The 18,417-nt window shown below is 45.8% G+C and overlaps 3 protein-coding genes across 10 annotated transcripts in view; 2 read left to right on the top strand and 1 right to left on the bottom strand.

Annotated features, from left to right (window-relative positions):
- ACOX1 (acyl-CoA oxidase 1) overlaps positions 1–16,662 on the bottom strand; it is a 37,155-nt gene extending 20,493 nt beyond the window's left edge. Inside the window, exons 1-3 of one of the 3 annotated variants that reach the window (XM_050764263.1) lie at positions 16,540–16,662; positions 16,110–16,269; positions 8,198–8,358 (exon numbers count right to left, since the gene is read on the bottom strand). In XM_050764263.1, coding sequence (XP_050620220.1) covers positions 8,198–8,358; positions 16,110–16,269; positions 16,540–16,648 — 430 coding nt within the window. In that variant the 5' untranslated portion in view covers positions 16,649–16,662. Of the gene's footprint in view, positions 1–8,197; positions 8,359–16,109; positions 16,270–16,539 lie in introns of those variants that run through there. The other 2 variants (XM_050764265.1, XM_050764266.1) reach the window with 2 other exon arrangements.
- UBALD2 (UBA like domain containing 2) overlaps positions 1–18,417 on the top strand; it is a 468,792-nt gene that overhangs the window by 144,446 nt on the left and 305,929 nt on the right. The gene's annotated exons all lie outside the window — the stretch shown is intronic.
- Positions 1–18,417, top strand: part of LOC126939213 (CST complex subunit TEN1) — a 224,897-nt gene that overhangs the window by 177,002 nt on the left and 29,478 nt on the right. For 2 of the 6 annotated variants that reach the window (XM_050764360.1, XM_050764361.1), the window contains exon 1: positions 16,980–17,078. The gene's annotated coding sequence lies outside the window, so the exon portion shown is untranslated. Of the gene's footprint in view, positions 1–16,811; positions 17,079–18,417 lie in introns of those variants that run through there. The other 4 variants (XM_050764358.1, XM_050764362.1, XM_050764357.1 and 1 more) reach the window with 4 other exon arrangements.

Genomic DNA, 18,417 nt, shown 5'->3' with positions numbered 1-18,417 from the left:
AATGGCACTTCTACCCCCAAAACCTATTTTTTTAAAAAAGAATCTTGTCCCCTAGTCCTGTCTCCTAGCTGGGGAAATTATTGCACAAGCATAGCACGGACTAAAGACTGTGACTGTAGGCCGGGTGCGGTGACTCACGCCTGTAATCCCCACACTTTGGGAGGCCAAGGTGGGCAGATCACTTGAGGTCAGGAGTTCGAGACCAGCCTGTGCAACATAGTGCAATCCCATCTCTACTAAAAATACAAAATTAGCTGGGCATGGTGGCAGGCGCTGGTTATCCCAGCTACTCAGGAGGGTGAGGTAGGAGAATTGCTTGAACCTGGGAGGCGGAAGTTGCAGTGAGCCAAGATCGCACCACTGCATTCTAGCCTGGGGAACAGAGCAAGACTCCATCTCAAAAAAAAAAAAAAAAAATTAATAGCAGAAATCCCAAGAAAAACACATTCATGGGATGAGAGTGCCTTTCACTGAAACAGATATGTCAACCGTCCCCGCCTTTTGAGTACTGTCTAGGAAGAAAAATCAATGTACACTTAGAACCTGGGAGGCGAAAACTCTGAGTTAGGACTGAAACCTAGGACTAGACACTTTTCATGCTTTCATGGAGGGTTGTTTTACTTTACCATAAATCAGAGCAATTCCTAGTGAAGGAAAGGCCACTATCAAGCACCCATCAGACTCTGGAAGATTTACATCTGAGTGTATCACAGAGCGAAGATGGACACTAAGGGCTACAACAAATGCGCTCAGTAGGGCAGGGGTAAACCACTACAATCACAAATGGTTCTGACACTCAAGAATGTTTTCGGGAAAAAAATATTTCTTCCAACTAAGACAAGGATTATTCAGATGTGGATGAAATTTAGAAATGTTACAAGGAGAAAGTGAACTGCAGAGTTTTTTGACTTAAGCCAACTATTTGTTTTAAAAGCTGGTTATGCATGATAAAGATATTATTGTAAAATAATTTATCATAAAATTACGACGCACCAACATTATACTTAGTGAAGCGCTAGAGTCAGCTCTTTTAAAACCAAAACATCAAAAGGCATCCCCAGCCCCTCTTTCCACATGACACAAGGCTAGAAAGGCTGACAATCAATACTGAGGAAAAACCAATCAGACTATTCATATATGAGAAAAGAAGAAATAAAAAGCAGCTCTGTAGAAAGCATGAGTATCATCCCGGAAAATCAACAACGTCAACAAAATATCAGAGTAAGTGAACTGAGAAAAGCTGCAGGCTGTAAGGGAAAAAAAATTAACAGCATTCAGGTGCGGTGGCTCACACCTGTAATCCCAGCACTTTGGGAGGCCAAGGGGGGCAGATCATGAGGTCAGGAAATCAAGACCATCCTGGCGAACACAGCAAAACCCTGTCTCTACTAAAAATACAAGAAAATCGGTTGGGCGTGGTGGCGGGCGCCTGTAGTCCCAGCTACTGGGAGGCTGAGGCAGGAGAATGGAGTGAACCCAGGAGGCAGAGCTTGCAGTGAGCCGAGATCGCACCACTGCACTCCAACCTGGGCGACAGAGCGAGACTCCCTCTCAAAAAAACAAAAAACAAAAAACAAACAAAAAAAAAAAACAGAAAAATGATAAATACCTAATAGGGTGGGAAAAAAAAGAAGAGAAAAATAAGAGGAAAGAAATAGCTTCCCAAGAAAAGACAAGGCTTCAATATAAAACCAACTTAAAATTCCAGATAGAGAAGGAGAAAAGAAAAATTTAATTCCTGTAGAATTTGTTTTTAGAACCTGACAGATTCGGTTAGAATTCATCTAGAATAAGCAAGCATAAATACCAAATACATATATCTCGAAATGTAACAATGGTAGGCTTATCCTATCAGATTTTTAAATACCTTACAAGCCTGAGCAACACAGCAAGAACCTATCTCTACTAAAAATTTAAAAAATCAACTGGGCATGGTGTCATGTGCCTATACTCTCAGCTACTCAGGAGGCTGAGGTAGGAGGATCCCTTCAGTCTAGGAGATCAAGGCTGCAGTGAGCTATGATCAAACCTTTGCACTCCAGCCTGGGCAGCAGAGCAAGAACCTGTCTTTAAAAAATAAAAATACACCAGACCCGGTGGCTCACTCCTATAATCTCAGCACTTTGGGAGGCTGAGGCAGGCGAATCACCTGAGGTCGGGAGTTCTCGGCAGTGAGCCGAGATCATGCCACTGCACTCCAGGCTGGGTGACAGAGCAAGACTCTGTCTTGAAAACGAAAAAAATAGGAGCTCCAGTGGCGCAATCGGTTAGAGCGCGGTACTTATATGAAAAAGGAAAAAAAAAATAAAAATAATAAAAAAAGATAAATGTCAGGCCTGGTGGCTCAGCCTGTAATCCCAGCACTTTGGGAGGCTGAGGCGGGCGGATCACGAGGTCAAGAGTTTGAGACCAGCCTGATCAACATGGTGAAACCCCGTTTCTACTAAAAATACGAGAATTAGCTGAGCATGGTGGTGCACGCCTGTAATCCTGGCTACTCAGGGGGCTGAGGCAGGAGAATCGCTTGAACACAGGAGACAGAGGTTGCAGTGAGCTGAGATTGCGCCACTGCACTCCAGCCTGGGCAACAGAGTGAGACTCCATCTTAAAAATAAAAAATAAAAATACAAAAATACAAAATAAAAATAAAATAAAGTCTTGACTGGGCACAGTGGCTCACGCCTGTATTCCCAGCATTCTAGGAGGCCGAGGTGGGCGAATCACGAAGTCAGGAGTTTGAGACCAGCCTGGCCAACATGGTGAAACCCCGCCTCTACTAAAAATACAAAAAAAGTAGCTGGGCGTGGTGATGGGCACCTGTAATTCCAGCTACTGGGGAAGCTGAGGCAGGAAAATTGCTTGAACCCGGGAGGCGGAGGTTGCAGTGAGCCAACATCGCGCCACTGCACTCCAACCCAGGCGACAGTGCGAGACTCTGTCTCAAAAAAGTTTTATAAAGCACCAGTGGTCAAAATTTATGTTAGAGGAAAAACAAAGAAAGAAATCAACCTATCAATGTAATATATGAAAGGTTCCAGAAATAAATTTAACCTATCATAAAACTCTAAGACAAACCAGAAAGGACATAATGGGATTAAGATAACAATGGGAAAAAGCTACTAGTTAATAATGAACATTAGAAAGCTCGGAAGCTGCGCCACTGCACCCCAACCTGGGCGAAAGAGCGAGACTCTGCCTCAAAACAAAACAAAACAAAACAAAAAAAAACCAACAAAAAAAGAAACACATTAAAGTAGGCCGCGCACGGTGGCTCACGCCTGTAATCCCAGCACTTTGGGAGGCCAAGGTGGGCGGATCACCTGAGGTCAAGAGTTCAAGATCAGCTTGACCAACATGGAGAAACCCCATCTCTACTAAAAATACAAAAGTAGCCGGGCGTGGTGGCGCTTGCCTGTAATCCCAGCTACTCAGGAGGCTAAGGAAGGAAAATCGCTTGAACCTGGGGGGCGGAGGTCGTGTTAAGTTGAGATCACGCCCTTGCATTCCAGCCTGAGCAACAAGAGCAAAACTCCAGCTCAAAAAAAAGAAAAAAAAAGAAAACAAAATATTAAAGTAGCAAAAATAAATTAAAGTGGCCACGTTGATGGAGATGTGGAAATACAGGCATAGAGCTTGCTAAATATATTGTCAACTGGTTCTGTGTTTCAGGAAAAGTCTCAAACTATGCAGCAAAAGCTCTAAAATACTCATGTCCCTCAATATAGTGATTCATTTCTGAGATATTCCAGAAGTATGACCCCAAAGATATTTATTTATCTATTGAGATGGAGTCTCGCTCTTGTTACCCAGGTTAGAGCACAATGGCGACATCTCGGCTCACCACAACTTCCACCTCCCGGGTTCAAGTGCTTCTCCTGCCTCAGCCTCCCTAGTAGCTGGGATTACAGGCACGCACTACCACACCCGGGTAATTTTGTATTTTTAGTAGGGATGGGGTTTCTCCATGTTGGTCAGACTGGTGTCGAACTCCCGACTTCAGGTGATCCGCCCACCTTGGCCTCCCAAAGTGCTGGGATTATAGGCGTGAGCCACCGCACCTGGCCAGAATACAGCTTTCATAAAGTTTATATTATTATCACTAATATTGGTGAAATTTAGCCCAAATCCCCAGGGAAGCAAGTCTCATGAGAAGTCCAACAGGGAAGAGAATCACTTGGGCAGAGGAAAGAGGAGACTATTGAGCCTGAGGAGAGAGGGCAACGGAGGTGCAGGTAAAGATTGATGACTTACAAATCAAGTTTACTACCCCTTTCCTGATTCAAAGAAAGGTGTTTTATTTCATGTTTAAGAGTTAATGATGGCAATTTGCTAGAACACTGCATCAGCTTCAAAGCTAACTATGTATCATACAAGCTCTATATTCCTAAATAGATGGTAACAGGAAACAAGGCAATATGACCTGAGTCCACAGGTGAGGAAGAAAGAAAGAAAGGAATGAAAGGAACAGAGGAACAGAGGAAGGAAGACAGAAAGAGAGAGAGAAAGAGGCCGGGCACAGTGGCTCACGCTTGTAATCCCAGCACTTTGGGAGGCCGAGGCGGGCAGATCACCTGAGGTCAGGAGTTCAAGACCAGCCTGGCCAACATGGTGAAACCCCGTCTCTACTAAAAATACAAATATTAGCCAGGTACGGTGGTGCATGCCTGTGATCCCAGCTACTCCGAGAGGCTGAGGCAGGAGAATCACTTGAACCCTGGAGGCGGGGGTTGCAGCGAGCCGAGATTGCACCATTGCATCACTCCAGCCTGGGCAACATGAGACTCCTTCAAAAAAAAACAAAGGAAGGAAGGAAGCAAGTAAGCAAGCAAACAAGGAAAACAAAGCAAGAAGAATCTCCCGAAGTGGCTAGATCTTGAAATGATTAGATATCTGTAAGAGCAAACAAATGACCTGTTTTGTGGCCTAAAGAAACATGTGGTGGGGATGATAACATGGACCCAGTTCCCCAGGCTGTTCCTTTAATTCCAGAACCCCAGGCAGGGGAGCCCACCCAGGCTCAGGCCTCTGCCTTTGATTAAGGCTCCCAGACCCACAGGGCAGGTGTATATCCGAATTTCTTCTTCGTGTCTTTAGAGGAAAGAAGACATACTCTAGAAAGAAGGATGATGTTGGTGACTGAGACTTTCTGTAGGTGACTGAATTTTAGGATTCAGAAGGAACACAGAGTGAACCTGAACACTTCTGAGGCCCTTCACTTTTCAGCAGCTACCCAGAAGTGAAAGAATTCGAAACCCAAAGTTATAGCTGCTTTTGTGAGACCATGTTAGATAATCACTGTTGATACATTTTCCAAAGTCTCAGAATTTAAATAGTTAGATCTCATTCTATATAAGTTGCTCTATTGCCGATCTCCTGGATGTTGACTTTTTGCCTATTCCATAGAAGGTAAAACTGTCACGTGATGTAAATTAACCAACCTGACTTGTTTCCAAGGAAAAGATGAGTGGTCAACCAAGAACAGCAATATGAATTAGCAAAATTCCAGCAAGAAAAAAAAAAACAACCTCAGGACACTGTTCTCCAAACCACAGAGATTAAGACAACATTGGTTCAAATACAAAAAAATACTCAAAACTAGCTGGGCACAGTGACTCATGCCTGTAATCCCAGCACTTTGGGAGGCCGAGGTGGGTGGATCACCTGAGGTTAGGAGATTGAGACCAGCCTGACCAACATGGAGAAATCCCACCTCTACTAAAAATACAAAATTAGCAGGGCATGGTGGCACATGCCTGTAATCCCAGCTACTAGGGAGGGTGAGGCAGGAGAATCACTTGAACCTGGGAGGCAGAGGTTGTGGTGAGCCGAGATCGCGCCATTGCACTCCAGCCTGGGCAACGAGAGTGAAACTTCATCTCAAAAAACAAACAAATAAACAAACAAAAAACAAAACAAAACTAGAAGCAATAAGGGAACAAAAACTCTAACAAATGCAAACTTGCCCACAGCCATATAGGATCTCTGTCCAACTTCTATTCTCCTCAAACCAGTATAGTTCAAGTCTTCCTTTCTTCCTCTCTCCTTTCAAAAATTAGGGCAGGCCGGGCGCGGTGGCTTACACCTGTAATCCCTGCACTATGGGAGGCTGAGGCGGGCGGATCACCTGAGGTAACGAGTTTGAGACCAGCCTGACCAAAATGGTGAAACCCCGTCTCTACTAAAAATAGCAAAATTAGCTGGGCATGGTGGTGGGCGCCTATAAACCCAGCTACTCAGGAGGCTAAGGCAGAAGAATCACTTGAACCCAGGAGGTGGAGATTGCAGTGAGCCGAGATCACTCTACGGCACTCCAGCCTGGGGCACAGGCTGAGACCCCGACTCAAAAAATAAAATAAAATAAAATAAAAAAATTAGGGCAAATGTATATTTGTGATTTACTTTATAAATGAGGCAGAAGCATTAGACCAGCAAGAGGTATACTTAACAGATCCATTAGCCTCAGACTATTTCACATCTTATGCCTCCTATGAATAGCATGACTGTTAAGTCAAATAAATTCTATACCACAAAGCTACCTCAAGATTACAACACATACACACACCACACATGCATGTACACAAACACACAGATACTCCAAGTGAGGAGGACTAAAGAATCTTATCTGTCAGGCCAGGTGGCGCGGTGGCTCACGCCTGTAATCCCAGCACTTTGGGAGGCCGAGGCGGGTGGATCACGAGGTCAGGAGACCAAGACCATCCTGGCTAACACAGTGAAACCCCATCTCTACTAAAAATACAAAAAATTAGCCAGGTGTGGTGGTGGGCGCCTGTAGTCCCAGTTACTTGGGAGCCGAGGTAGGAGAATGGCGTGAACCTGGGAGGTGGAGCTTGCAGTGAGCCGAGATGACGCCACTGCACTCCAGCCTGGACAACCGAACAAGACTCTGTCTCAAAAAAAAAAAAAAAAAAGAATCTTATCTGTCAGCCAGGCGTGGTGATTCGGGACTGTAATCCCAGTACTTTGGGAGGCCAAGGTGGACAGATCACCCAAGGTCAGGAGTTAGAGATCAGCCTGGCCAACATGGAAAAACCACGTCTCTACTAAAAATACAAAATTAGCCTGGCGTGGTGGTGAGCGCCTATAATTCCAGCTACTCAGGAGGCTGAGGCAGGAGAATTGCTTGAACCCGGAGGCGGAGGTTGCAGTGAGCCGAGATCGCGCCATTGCACTCCAGCCTGGGCAAAAAGAGCGAAACTCCGTCTCAAAAAAAATAAATAAATAAAGAATCTTATCGTACTTAACAAACCTTTCTTTCAGGCTTACAATTTCAGTACTGACCATCTTGAAGTCTTGGGTGTTTAGTAAGGTGTCTGGAACATCAAACCATGACCAGAAATCTGCAGTCCCCATGGAGATGACAATAAATAACACTTTCCTTAAACCAATTCACACATCGAAATCAGCAATCAAACACAAAATGATGTTTCCCTGATATCTGCATCCCTTTTTCCTTCCCTTTCTTTACTCCTACCATTTTGATCCTTAGACATGAGGCTGGGCAGCTCAAATTCCAAACACTCAAACCTGCCAATGGCCTTGTCTATGAAAACAAACCTATTTCACATGAAGACCAAAAGCAAAACTTTTTAAAGGAAGCCAGACATTTAGGAACAATTTAACAAAGAATTAATGGCAACACAAGAGTTCCCAGACATATAAGGGAAAAAATATCTAAAAAGACTGAAGTCAGATGAAGAGAATCATGGACTTTTTTCCAAACTGCCTTATAACCTGCTAGTGGGCAATGAGAGATGAGACAGGTAGCTGCCACCACCTGCGGCCCCCATTAAAATCCACAGCTTTAACTGCATGACAGCAGAGAGGCACTTTCCAGATATTGCTGGGGCACTAACCCTCTGAAGAATTTCCAACAAAGTCTTTACTCATTAGACCCAGAGTGACATAATGGGCTTCCCTGCTGCACTGTAAACCCCATCTTTTCAAACTGTTCCATAATAAAGACTTGAGGAAATAACAGTGAATGATGTTTATAGGCCAGAGCCCTGGAATAGTTTCCGGGGAAAATATCTACAAGAAAACAAGAAGCTTAATTTTGACTTAACCACTTAAAAATAAAATCCCAAACAGATAGCAGCAGAAAAAAGCCAAATGCCGGCAATCACTGTTAACTGATGTCCTGAGGTGGGTTACCCAGAGACCCTCAGTGTGGACTAACCGTGGCCCATTTCCGTCTGGGCGTAGGTGCCAATTATCTGGAGTCCTTTGGATGAAGGCAGCCATTTCTCTTTCTGAGCAGTGGTGCCCTGATTCAGCAAGGTGGGAATAAACATGGAGTAATTGAGGCCCACAGGTTCCACAAAATTGACCAAATGTAGTCTACAGGAGAGAAAAGAAAAGGATCTCAGCCTTCCTTTAGAAACTGCATCCTACAACCCATTCTTGCCAAACAGCTTTGGCCTTCAAGGAGAAGGTCAGGAAAATGTAAACCCCCTTCTTATGAAATTAAACATAAGATTTACCATTTTACTACCTAAAAAGCCAACAGCAGAACCTGATGATGTCTCTCCTAACTATTTCAAGGCCACAATTCATTTCATATTTACATGTAATCTAGGAAGCAAATTCTACCTAAGTTTTAGCATAAAAACATCTCTAATTTTTGGAAGGGGAGGCTGTTGGTGTTATTTACTGGTTCGACTGGTTGAACTTTTTATTTTATTTATTTATTTATTTTATTTTTTTTTTTGAGACGGAGTCTCGCTCTGTCGCCCAGGCTGGAGTGCAGTGGCCGCATCTCAGCTCACTGCAAGCTCCGCCTCCCGGGTCTATGCCATTCTCCTGCCTCAGCCTCCCGAGTAGCTGAGACTACAGGCGCCCGCCACCTCACCCGGCTAGTTTTTTGTATTTTTTAGTAGAGACGGGGTTTCACCGTATTTAGCCAGGCTGGTCTCGATCTCCTGACCTTGTGATCCGCCCGTCTCGGCCTCCCAAAGTGCTGGGATTACAGGCTCGAGCCACCGCGCCCGGCCTGAACTTTTTAGAATGTGTGTTTTTTTTTTTCTTTTTTGCTTTATTTAGGTTTTACTTGTTTGTTTTAAAGGTTAAAAGTAACTCCATAGAACACTTACTTGTAGAGCTGTTAACAAGAGCTCCAAGAAAGAAATAATTTCAACTATGTTTACCTAGATAATATAAGCAAATATCCAGAAGAGTAAATATATATTCCAGGGCAGAATCATACATCTCTAAAGGTCTTCAGGGTTTACAATAAGTAATGCGGACATGTAAAAATTTATCCCCAATGGTCAATGAACATTACTACAGATTAACTCTATATCACATTAAAATTTAGTCCTCAACTCTCTTCTTATAAAACAGAGTCTACAGTAGTTGGCCTTGGCTGTGCCGTGTCATAGATTTTATGGGGATCAATTTTGTACTTTGACAAAGTGCGTATCTAAAGAGTTTAAAGTACAAAATACATCTAATCTAACCGATCTTCACGACTTCCCAACAGATGATTAGAAAGCAATGTTACTTCCAGTTTATCTTGACCTGTGCAATGAGCAGAGCATGAAGTAAAGGAGAGAAGGGATAGGCTGCCATTGCAGCGCTGGGGGACCCTGAAACCAAATCACCACCTTAGAAGAAATAATAGTAGCCGGGCACAGTGGCTCACACCTGTAATCCCAGCACTTTGGGAGGCCGAGGTGGACGGATCACAAGGTCAGGAGATCGAGCCCTCCTGGCTAACATGGTGAAATCCCATCTCTACTAAAAATACAAAAACATTAGCTGGGCATGGTGGCAGCCACCTGTAGTCCCAGCTACTTGGGAGGCTGAGGCGGGAGAATGGCGTGAACCCGGGAGGCGGAGCCTGCAGTGAGCCAAGATCGCGCCACTGCACTCCAGCCTGGGCAACAGAGCGAGACTCCGTCTCAAAAAAAAAAAAAAAAAAAAAGGAAATAATAGTAAACACAATATACCCTTATTTTCCTATTTCCTAAATAAGTACTACACGATTATCCTCACCATTTCTTTTCTTTGTTTCTTTTTTTTTTTCTGGAGACAGTCTCCCTCTGTTGCCCAGGCTGGAGTACAGTGGTGTGATCTCAGCTCATGGCAACCTCTGCCTCCTAGGTTCATGTGATTCTCATGCCTCAGCCTCCCAAGTAGCTGGGATTATAGGCGTGCGCCACCAAGCCCGCCTAATTTTGTATTTTAGTACAGAATGCATTTTGCCATGTTGGCCAGGCTGGTCACAAAGTGGCCTGGCCTCAAGTGACCAGCCCACCTCAGCCACCCAAAGTGCTGGGATTATAGGTGTGAGCCAACATGCCCAGCCCCATTGTCTTTTCTATCTTACATAAATCATAATCCACTTAGAAACAAAAAACACTCATCATGGATGCTCTTAGATACGAATATTTCTAGTTAATCAAAATGAATTAATGTAATTATTATAGATTCCACCAGAGGGAACGACTTCTGTGTCCTAATCATGTGTTTAAGTCAATAGAAGCTGCGTATTAACATCAGTAAAAAATGTTTTCTCGGCCAGGCGCAGTGGCTTATGCCTGTAATCCCAGCACTTTGGGAGGCCAAGGTGGGTGGATTACGAGATCAGGAGTTTGAGACCAGCCTGGCCAACATGGTGAAACCCCGTTTCTACTAAAAATACAAAAATTAGCTGGGTGAGGCGGCAGGTGCCTGTAATCCCAGCTACTCAGGAGACGAGACAGAAGAATCACTTGAACCCAGGAGGCGGAGGTTGCCGTGAGCCAAGATCACACCACTGTACTCTTGCCTGGGAGACAGAGCAAGACTCCGTCTCAAAAAAAAAAAAAAAAAGTTTTCTCTGCCACCAACAGTTGTCAGGCATAGGCCTAGGGCAGGACATCACTTTTCAGGGGTGCTGAAGACATACTCATCTGAACAGCCAAGGGACGACTACTAGCCAACATCTAAAATGCCTTTTAACCCTCAGATTCTATGATTTTTATATTGTTTATGTTAATTTAAACTAGAGGGAAATAAGAGAAAGGAGGAGTATGAACAGAAAAGATGAGTCAATTTCTAAGGAATTTACAGCAGCAGCTTACTCCTCTGTATTTTATGCAACACAAGAGTTACTTGTATAACTCTAATACATAAGTTACACATTTCATAAAATGTACCATGCCCAAAAGCCTGATTAGATAAATGTGTAACTTAATCTCTCAAAGGCAAACACAGAATTCTCTAACTGTTGTGTTACTAAAACCAAAATGTTTTTATACACTTTCTATTTGTATAAATAAGAACACTTTTTTTTTTTTGGAGACAGAGTCTCACTCTGTCGCCCAGACTGGAGTGCAATGGCGCGATCTCGGCTCACTGCAAGCTCTGCCTCCCGGGTTCATGCCATTCTCCTTCCTCAGCCTCCCAGTAGCTGGCACTACAGGTGCCTGCCACCATGCCCGGCTAACTTTTTTTGTATTTTTAGTAGAGACAGGGTTTCACCGTGTTAGCCAGGATGGTCTCGATCTCCTAACCTCGTGATCTGCCCACCTTGGCCTCCCAAAGTGCTGGGATTACAGGCGTGAGCCACCACGCCCTGCCAAGAATACTTTTCTATAAATACTTTTAAGTGTATTAAGTATTCTACTTCATATGTATATAAAGAGGAAATAAACATACAAAAACGTCCAAGAAATAGGCCAGGCACAGTGGCTCACACCTGTAAGCCCAGCATTTTTGGAGGCCGACGTGAGAGGATCACTTGGGGTCAGGAGTTCAAGACCAGTGTGGGCAAAATAATAAGATCCTGTCTCTACAAAACATTTAAAAATTAACCAGGTGTGAGCCAGGCACAGTGGCTCACACCTATAATCCCAGCACTTTGGGAGGCCGAGGTGGCAGATCGCCTGAGATCAGGAGTTTGATACCAGCCTGGCAAACATGGTGAAACTCCATCTCTACTAAAAATACAAAAATTTGCTGGGCGTGGTGGTGGGCACCTGTAACCCCAGCTACTTGGGAGGTTGAGGCAGGAGAATCGCTTGAACCCGGGAGGTGGAGGTTGCAGTGAGCCGAAATGATGCCACTGCACTCCAGCCTGTGGGACAAGAGTGAAACTCCGTCTCAAACAAAAACAAAACAAAACAAAACCAGTACATGCCCCAAATTCTCTTTTTTTTTTTTTTTTTTTTTTTTTGAGACTGAGTCTCGCTCTGTCGCCCAGGCTGGAGTGCTGTGGCCGGATCTCAGCTCACTGCAAGCTCCGCCTCCCGGGTTCCCGCCATTCTCCTGCCTCAGCCTCCCGAGTAGCTGGGACTACAGGCGCCCGCCACCTCGCCCGGCTAGTTTTTTGTATTTTTTAGTAGAGTTGGAGTTTCACCGTGTCAGCCAGGATGGTCTCGATCTCCTGACCTCGTGATCCGCCCGTCTCGGCCTCCCAAAGTGCTGGGATTACAGGCTTGAGCCACCGTGCCCGGCCCCAAATTCTCAAAAATACTGCTTATTTAATCAATTGCAGCATTCTTCTCCCTCATTTTAGCATTTAAGAAACCCAGGCCGGGCACGGTGGCTCACGACTGTAATCCTAGCACTCTGGGAGGCCGAGGCGGGTGGATCACCTGACGTCAGGAATTCGAGACCAGCCTGACCAGCACGGAGAAACCCTGTCTCTACTAAAAATACAAAATTAGTCGAGTGTGGTGGCACATGCCTGTAATCCCAGCTACTCGGGAGGCTGAGGCAGGACCTAAAAATACTAAATTAGTCAGGTGTGGTGGCACATGCCTGTAATCCCAGCTACTTGGGAGGCTGAGGCAGGAGAATCACTTGACCCAGGAGGCAGAAGTTGCAGTGAGCCGAGATCGCAACATTGCACTCCAGCCTGGGCAACAAGAGCGAAACTCCATCTCAAAAAAAAAAAAGAAATCCAGGCTAGGCACAGTAGCTCCTGCCTGTAATCCCAGCACTTTGGGAGGCCGAGGAGGGCAGATTGCTTGAGGTCAGGAGTTCGAAACCAGCCTGACCAATATAGTGAAACCCCGTCTCTACTAAAAATACAAAAAATTAGCCTGCCTGTAGTCCTGGCTACTCAGGAAGCTGAGGTAGGAGAACTGATTGAACCCAGGAGGCAGAGGTTGCAATGAGCTGAGATCCTGCCACTGCACTTCAGCCTGGGCCACAGAGAGAGACTCCACTCAAAAAAAAAAAAGATAAAGAAAAAGAAAAGAAATCCAATGGGCCAGGAGCAGTGTCTCATGCCTGTAATCCCAGCACTTTGGAAGGTCGAGGTGGGAGAATCACTTGAACCCAGGAGTTTGAGGTTACAGTGAACTATGATTGTGCCACTACACTGCTACCTGGGCAACAAAGCAAGATCCTGTCTCAAACAAAAATGAAAGAGAGAAAGAGAGAGAGAGAAAAAGAGAGAGAGAGAGAGAGAGAAAGAAAGAAAGAAAGAAAGAAAGAAAGAAAGAAAGAAAGAAAGAAAGAAAGAAAGAAAGAAAGAAAGAAAGAAAGAGAAAGAGAGAGAAAGAAAAGGAAAGAAAGAAAGGAAGGAAGGAAGGAAGAAAGGAAGAAAGGTAAGCGACGTATTTCACAATTAATAGCATGCCATGGTTAACAGGCAGCATTCTTTCTTTCTTAGTGTACACGAAACACTGGTGTGAGTTATAATCGATGAGATTATATAACCGAGGCTTTAACTCAATGGCATGCGATAATTGCCAGGACTCATTTACAAACCCCTTCTCTAACTTAAAAACTGATCTCCTTGTCATATCCTAAGGACACTGGAAGCCCGTCAAAGGGTGTGTTAAAGTGTGTTAAAGTACTTTGATACTTCACGTGAAAAATCATACACAAAGTAACTTGCTGGTGTCCATGAATCTTCAATCCACAGAAAGGACTTTGTTCTATTTCATTGTGACCTCACTCGAGTCTGGTTACACATTATGAACAGGTCACAGGTTATGAAATCATCTACTAACAACTTTAAAATGTATTGCACCACCCATTCAAAAACAAACACACACACACACACGCACACACACACACACACACAAACTTCTTTCCTGACATTTCTAGAAGGAATAAAATCTTACTAATTTTTTCAAATTTACAAACCCAACACAGGTATCAGTAACATAATCTTCTAGGAGTTACTCTATCTCAGTATCCCCACAGCCGTGAGTTACACTTTAAAAACAAAAAAGACCATTTAGAAGTATGCTGATTTGAACTACCAAAAATAAACAAAATTTTTACAGCTAAAACTGAGTGGAGCTCTGAGGAAAGTCCAAAGGACCAGAGTAAACCATTTCATCTTCACAAAAATAACCCAAGTCAAGCTGAATATCGACACCAAAGGCACAAAGGCAGTGACCATTATTACCATAAAGGCAGAACGTGCAATATATTCTATTTAGCTTGGTTCTAGTCTATATACCACTCATATGATTTAATCTTTACTGATGAAAATACTAGAGTTCCTTTAAAATGGAGAAACTGAAAGAGAAAATGCCTAGGAATAAATGTGAAAAAATGCTATAAGTCAAAATAATCTTGTACTAGGATCATGTAACAGTGTTTGTTTAGGTTAAGGTAAAAAAGTCCTTTTTTTTGTTTTTTGAGACAGAGTCTCTCTTTGTTGCCCAGGCTGGAGTGCAGTGTCACGATCTCGGCTCAGTGCAGCCTTCACCTCCCGGGTTCAAGGGATTCTCCTGCCTCAGCATCCCGAGTAGCTGGGACCACAGGAGCGCACCACCACGCCCGGCTAATTTTTGTATTTTTAGTAGAGAGACGGTTTCACTATTTTGGCCAGGCTGGTCCACCTGCCTCGGCCTCCCAAAGTGCTGAGATTACAGGCATAAGCCACTGTGCCCGGCCCAAAATCCTTATTTTTATTTATTTTTACCGCTCCTTGTGGAGCAGGGTGGATCACGAGGTCAGGAGTTTGAGACCAGCCTGGCAACATGGAGAAACCCCATCTCTACTAAAAATACAAAAATTAGCTGAGCGTGGTGGTGGGCGCCTGTAATCCCAGTACTGGGGAGGCTGAAGCAGGAGAATGGCTTGAATTGGGGGGTGTGGAGGTTGGAGTGAGCCGAGATCGCACCACTGCACTGCAGCCTGGGCGACAGAGCAACACTCCGTCTCAAAAAAACAAAAACGAAAACAAAAACAAACAAAAAACACAATAAAACACATGGTATGAAAAAAGGATATACTCTCTTCCACACTAGAACCAAGGGAGGTTTTTATGACATCTCTCTCATATGCACAAGACAACCATTCAAGCGCTGTCATCGATTCAGAACTACTGGGTTCTTAGACTTTCTATTCATTCAGAGGCGTGACTGATTATTCTTCATCCAGGTCCACACTACCATATAATATAATCTGCTACTGCTCCAAAATATTTAAATGGTCGTGCAACTAAAAAAAAAAAATCCTTCCAGATTCAGAATTTTAGCCGTCCTCGTTACAAAGAGCAAAATGATTCTGCATTCAAATCAGTCAAATTTGAGTTGCTTGGGCAGAATAATGCTTTTACAACATCCTTGAAACTGTACTCGAGAAAACTCCTGCATTTCCATTTATTATCAACATTCTACAAACACGTCATCCCACGAAAAGGCTTGGATACAAAAGTAATCACATTATTTTCCACACATATAACTTTATTTATTTATTTATTTTTTGAGACGGAGTCGCGCACTCTTGCCCAGGCTGGACTGCAGTGGCGGCATCTAGGCTCACTGCAGGCTCCGCCTCCCGGGTTCACGCCATTCTCCTGCCTCAGCCTCCCGAGTAGCTGGGACTACAGGGTACAGGGGCTCGCCACCACGCCCAGCTAATTTTTTGTATTTTTAGTAGAGACGGGGTTTCACCGTGTTAGCCAGGATGGTCTCGATCTCCTGACTTCGTGATCCGCCCGCCTCGGCCTCCCAAAGTGCTGGGATTACAGGCGTGAGCCACCGCGCCTGGGCACATATATAACTTCATAAAGTGGCATGAAAATATGCCAGTTTGCATCTTCAAACGCCAAGCACGGTGGTGAAAGGCCACCACAGACAGCAGCTTTAAAGTTCAGGTTTAACAACACTTGCTCTGTGCTAAGGCATACCTACTTTTTAAACCACATAATTTCATCAGGGTCTGCGATGCCAAACTCCCTCATCTTCTTCACCATGATGGCACTTTTCCTGACAGCCACCTCATAACGCTGGCTGCGAGTGAGGAAGTTCAAGTCCTCATGCTGGAAGTCTGGGTCGTTCAGGATCATGTTCTCTGGAAGGGGGTTAAAGGGCATTAAAAGGCAGACAGACACTCGGGGCTCCGTTCCACCCTCCCTGAATCACAATAGGCTCCAGAGTCGCGGACACATCTCGGGAATGGCGATAACCCCCCACCAGGAACACAGGCTGTTCCTCGAAGTGGGGGTCCCGGCTCCCCAACGCTGGGCGACAGGGCCTGGGCCCCATAGCGCCCCTGACTCCGCATCGAGGGAGTCTCCAGGTTTTCTCAGGAAAGGAGGGAGGTCTCGCCCGCCGCCCTCACCGATCTCTCGGCGGCGCCGGGTGTTCTCGGGACTGCCGTCCAGGATATGTGTAAGCAGCTCCGGGTTGAAGCTGGCGGAATCCCGCTCCCTGCGCAGGTCCGGGTTCATGGCGACGACCAGCTGGCAGCGAAGTAAGCACCGACGGAGGTGGCAGTGACAACCTAAACCCGCAGCTCCAGCGCCGGCCGGGCCCTATGAGGCAGCCTCAGAAGCGCGCAAGTCCCCGCCTCCGCTCGCCCGGCCCGCCCCTTCTTTCTCCGAGGCCCTTCGGCGCGTGAGTGACAACCGCCCAGACAGAGGGGGCGATGTCCGCGGCGTGACTGGGGCCGGTCGCGGGGCAGACGAATCCTCTGCTCCTGGCCAGGGGAGGCTCCCGAGCGGATCCTCGGGAAAGGGGCTCCAAAGGTCAAGAAATTGCCCCGCGGGGCGTTCGGGGAGAGGGAAAGTAAAGCACTTTTTGTATCCCGCCACCTCTCCCGTCACGTGACCACGCGGGGCGGAAAGAGGAAATCCGAGGACCCGGCGACGCCCAGAACAGGTTAGCGGGGGCCTTGGGAAGGGGCGGGACAACGAGGCTGAGGAGGGACTGCGCCTGCGCTTGCCGCCCCCCGCCCCGCCCGCCCGACTTCTCCCCGCTTCCGGGTCTGTGTCTCTAGGCATCTCTGAAATGAGAGGGGTCGGGGAGACTCAGGAACCTGGAGTGGGAGACTGGCTTTGCGGAATTGCTAGGGAGGGTCATTTGGGCTTTTGCCAAATCCACCCGGATTGGAGGAGAATGGGACGGGAACCAAAGTCTCTTTGGGGAGAGGCTCTAGTTACCTTTTGTTAAAATAATGACGTCTTTATTGGCAGAGGCGTGGGCTCCGGGGCCCTGGGTGTGGGATTGTGAGCGCTGCCCGCTGTTTAAGGGGTGGACGCGGACTTAGAATGAGGCCGAGCGGGCAGTGCTGCTCTAAGCCTTCTATCTGGGAAACCCGACATTTTTTTCCCCCCAACCTCGCAGTTACTAGAGGTCTTGGAATCCAGACTTCTTTGCTTTCGCCATTATCGTCATCAAAGTGGGAAATGCACACTTAAATACTGTTAAAACCTAGTATAGGGCCGGGCGCCGTGGCTCAAGCCTGGAATCCCAGCACTTTAGGAGGACGAGGCAGGCGTATCACTTGAGCCCGGGCGTTGAAGATCAGCCTGGGCAACATGGCAAAACCTCATCTCTACAAAAAATACCAAAAACTTAGCTGGGTGTAGTGGCATGCGCCTGTAGTCCCAGCTACTCTGAAGGCTGAGATGGGATGGTGGCTTGCGCACCGGAGGTGGAGGTTGCAGTGAGCCAAGATTGTGACATTGCACTCCATCCTGGACAACATAGTGAGACCCTATCTCTACAGGAAAAAAAAAAAAACAAAACAAAAAACAATTCTGCCCAGTGGGATTGTGGACAAGGGAGATTCACGGATTTGTTGAATCATCTCTAGTCACTGTTTTTTTTTTTTTTTTTTTTTTTTTCTTGAGACAGAGTCTCGCTCTATCGCCCAGGTTGGAGTGCCGTGGTGCGATCTCGGCTCACTGCAAGCTCCGCCTCCCAGGTTCACGCCATTCTCCTGCCTCAGCCTCCCAAGTAGCTGGGACTACAGGCGCCCGCCACCACACCCGGCTAATTTTTTGCATTTTTAAAAGTAGAGACGGGGTTTCACCGTGTTAGCCAGGATGGTCTCAATCTCCTGACCTCGTGATCCACCCGCCTCGGCCTCCCAAAGTGCTGGGATTACAGGCGTGAGCCACCGCGCCCTGCCTTTTTTTTTTTTTTTTTTTTTTTTTTTGAGACGGAGTCTCACTCTGTTGCCCAGGCTGCAGTGTGGTGGTAGGTGGTATGATCT

Source organism: Macaca thibetana, chromosome 16, assembly GCF_024542745.1.
Source record: "Macaca thibetana thibetana isolate TM-01 chromosome 16, ASM2454274v1, whole genome shotgun sequence".
NCBI classification, from domain to species: Eukaryota; Metazoa; Chordata; class Mammalia; order Primates; family Cercopithecidae; genus Macaca; species Macaca thibetana.
The sequence above is the reverse complement of the archived record's forward strand: the minus strand, read 5'-3'. Positions and strand labels throughout refer to the sequence as shown.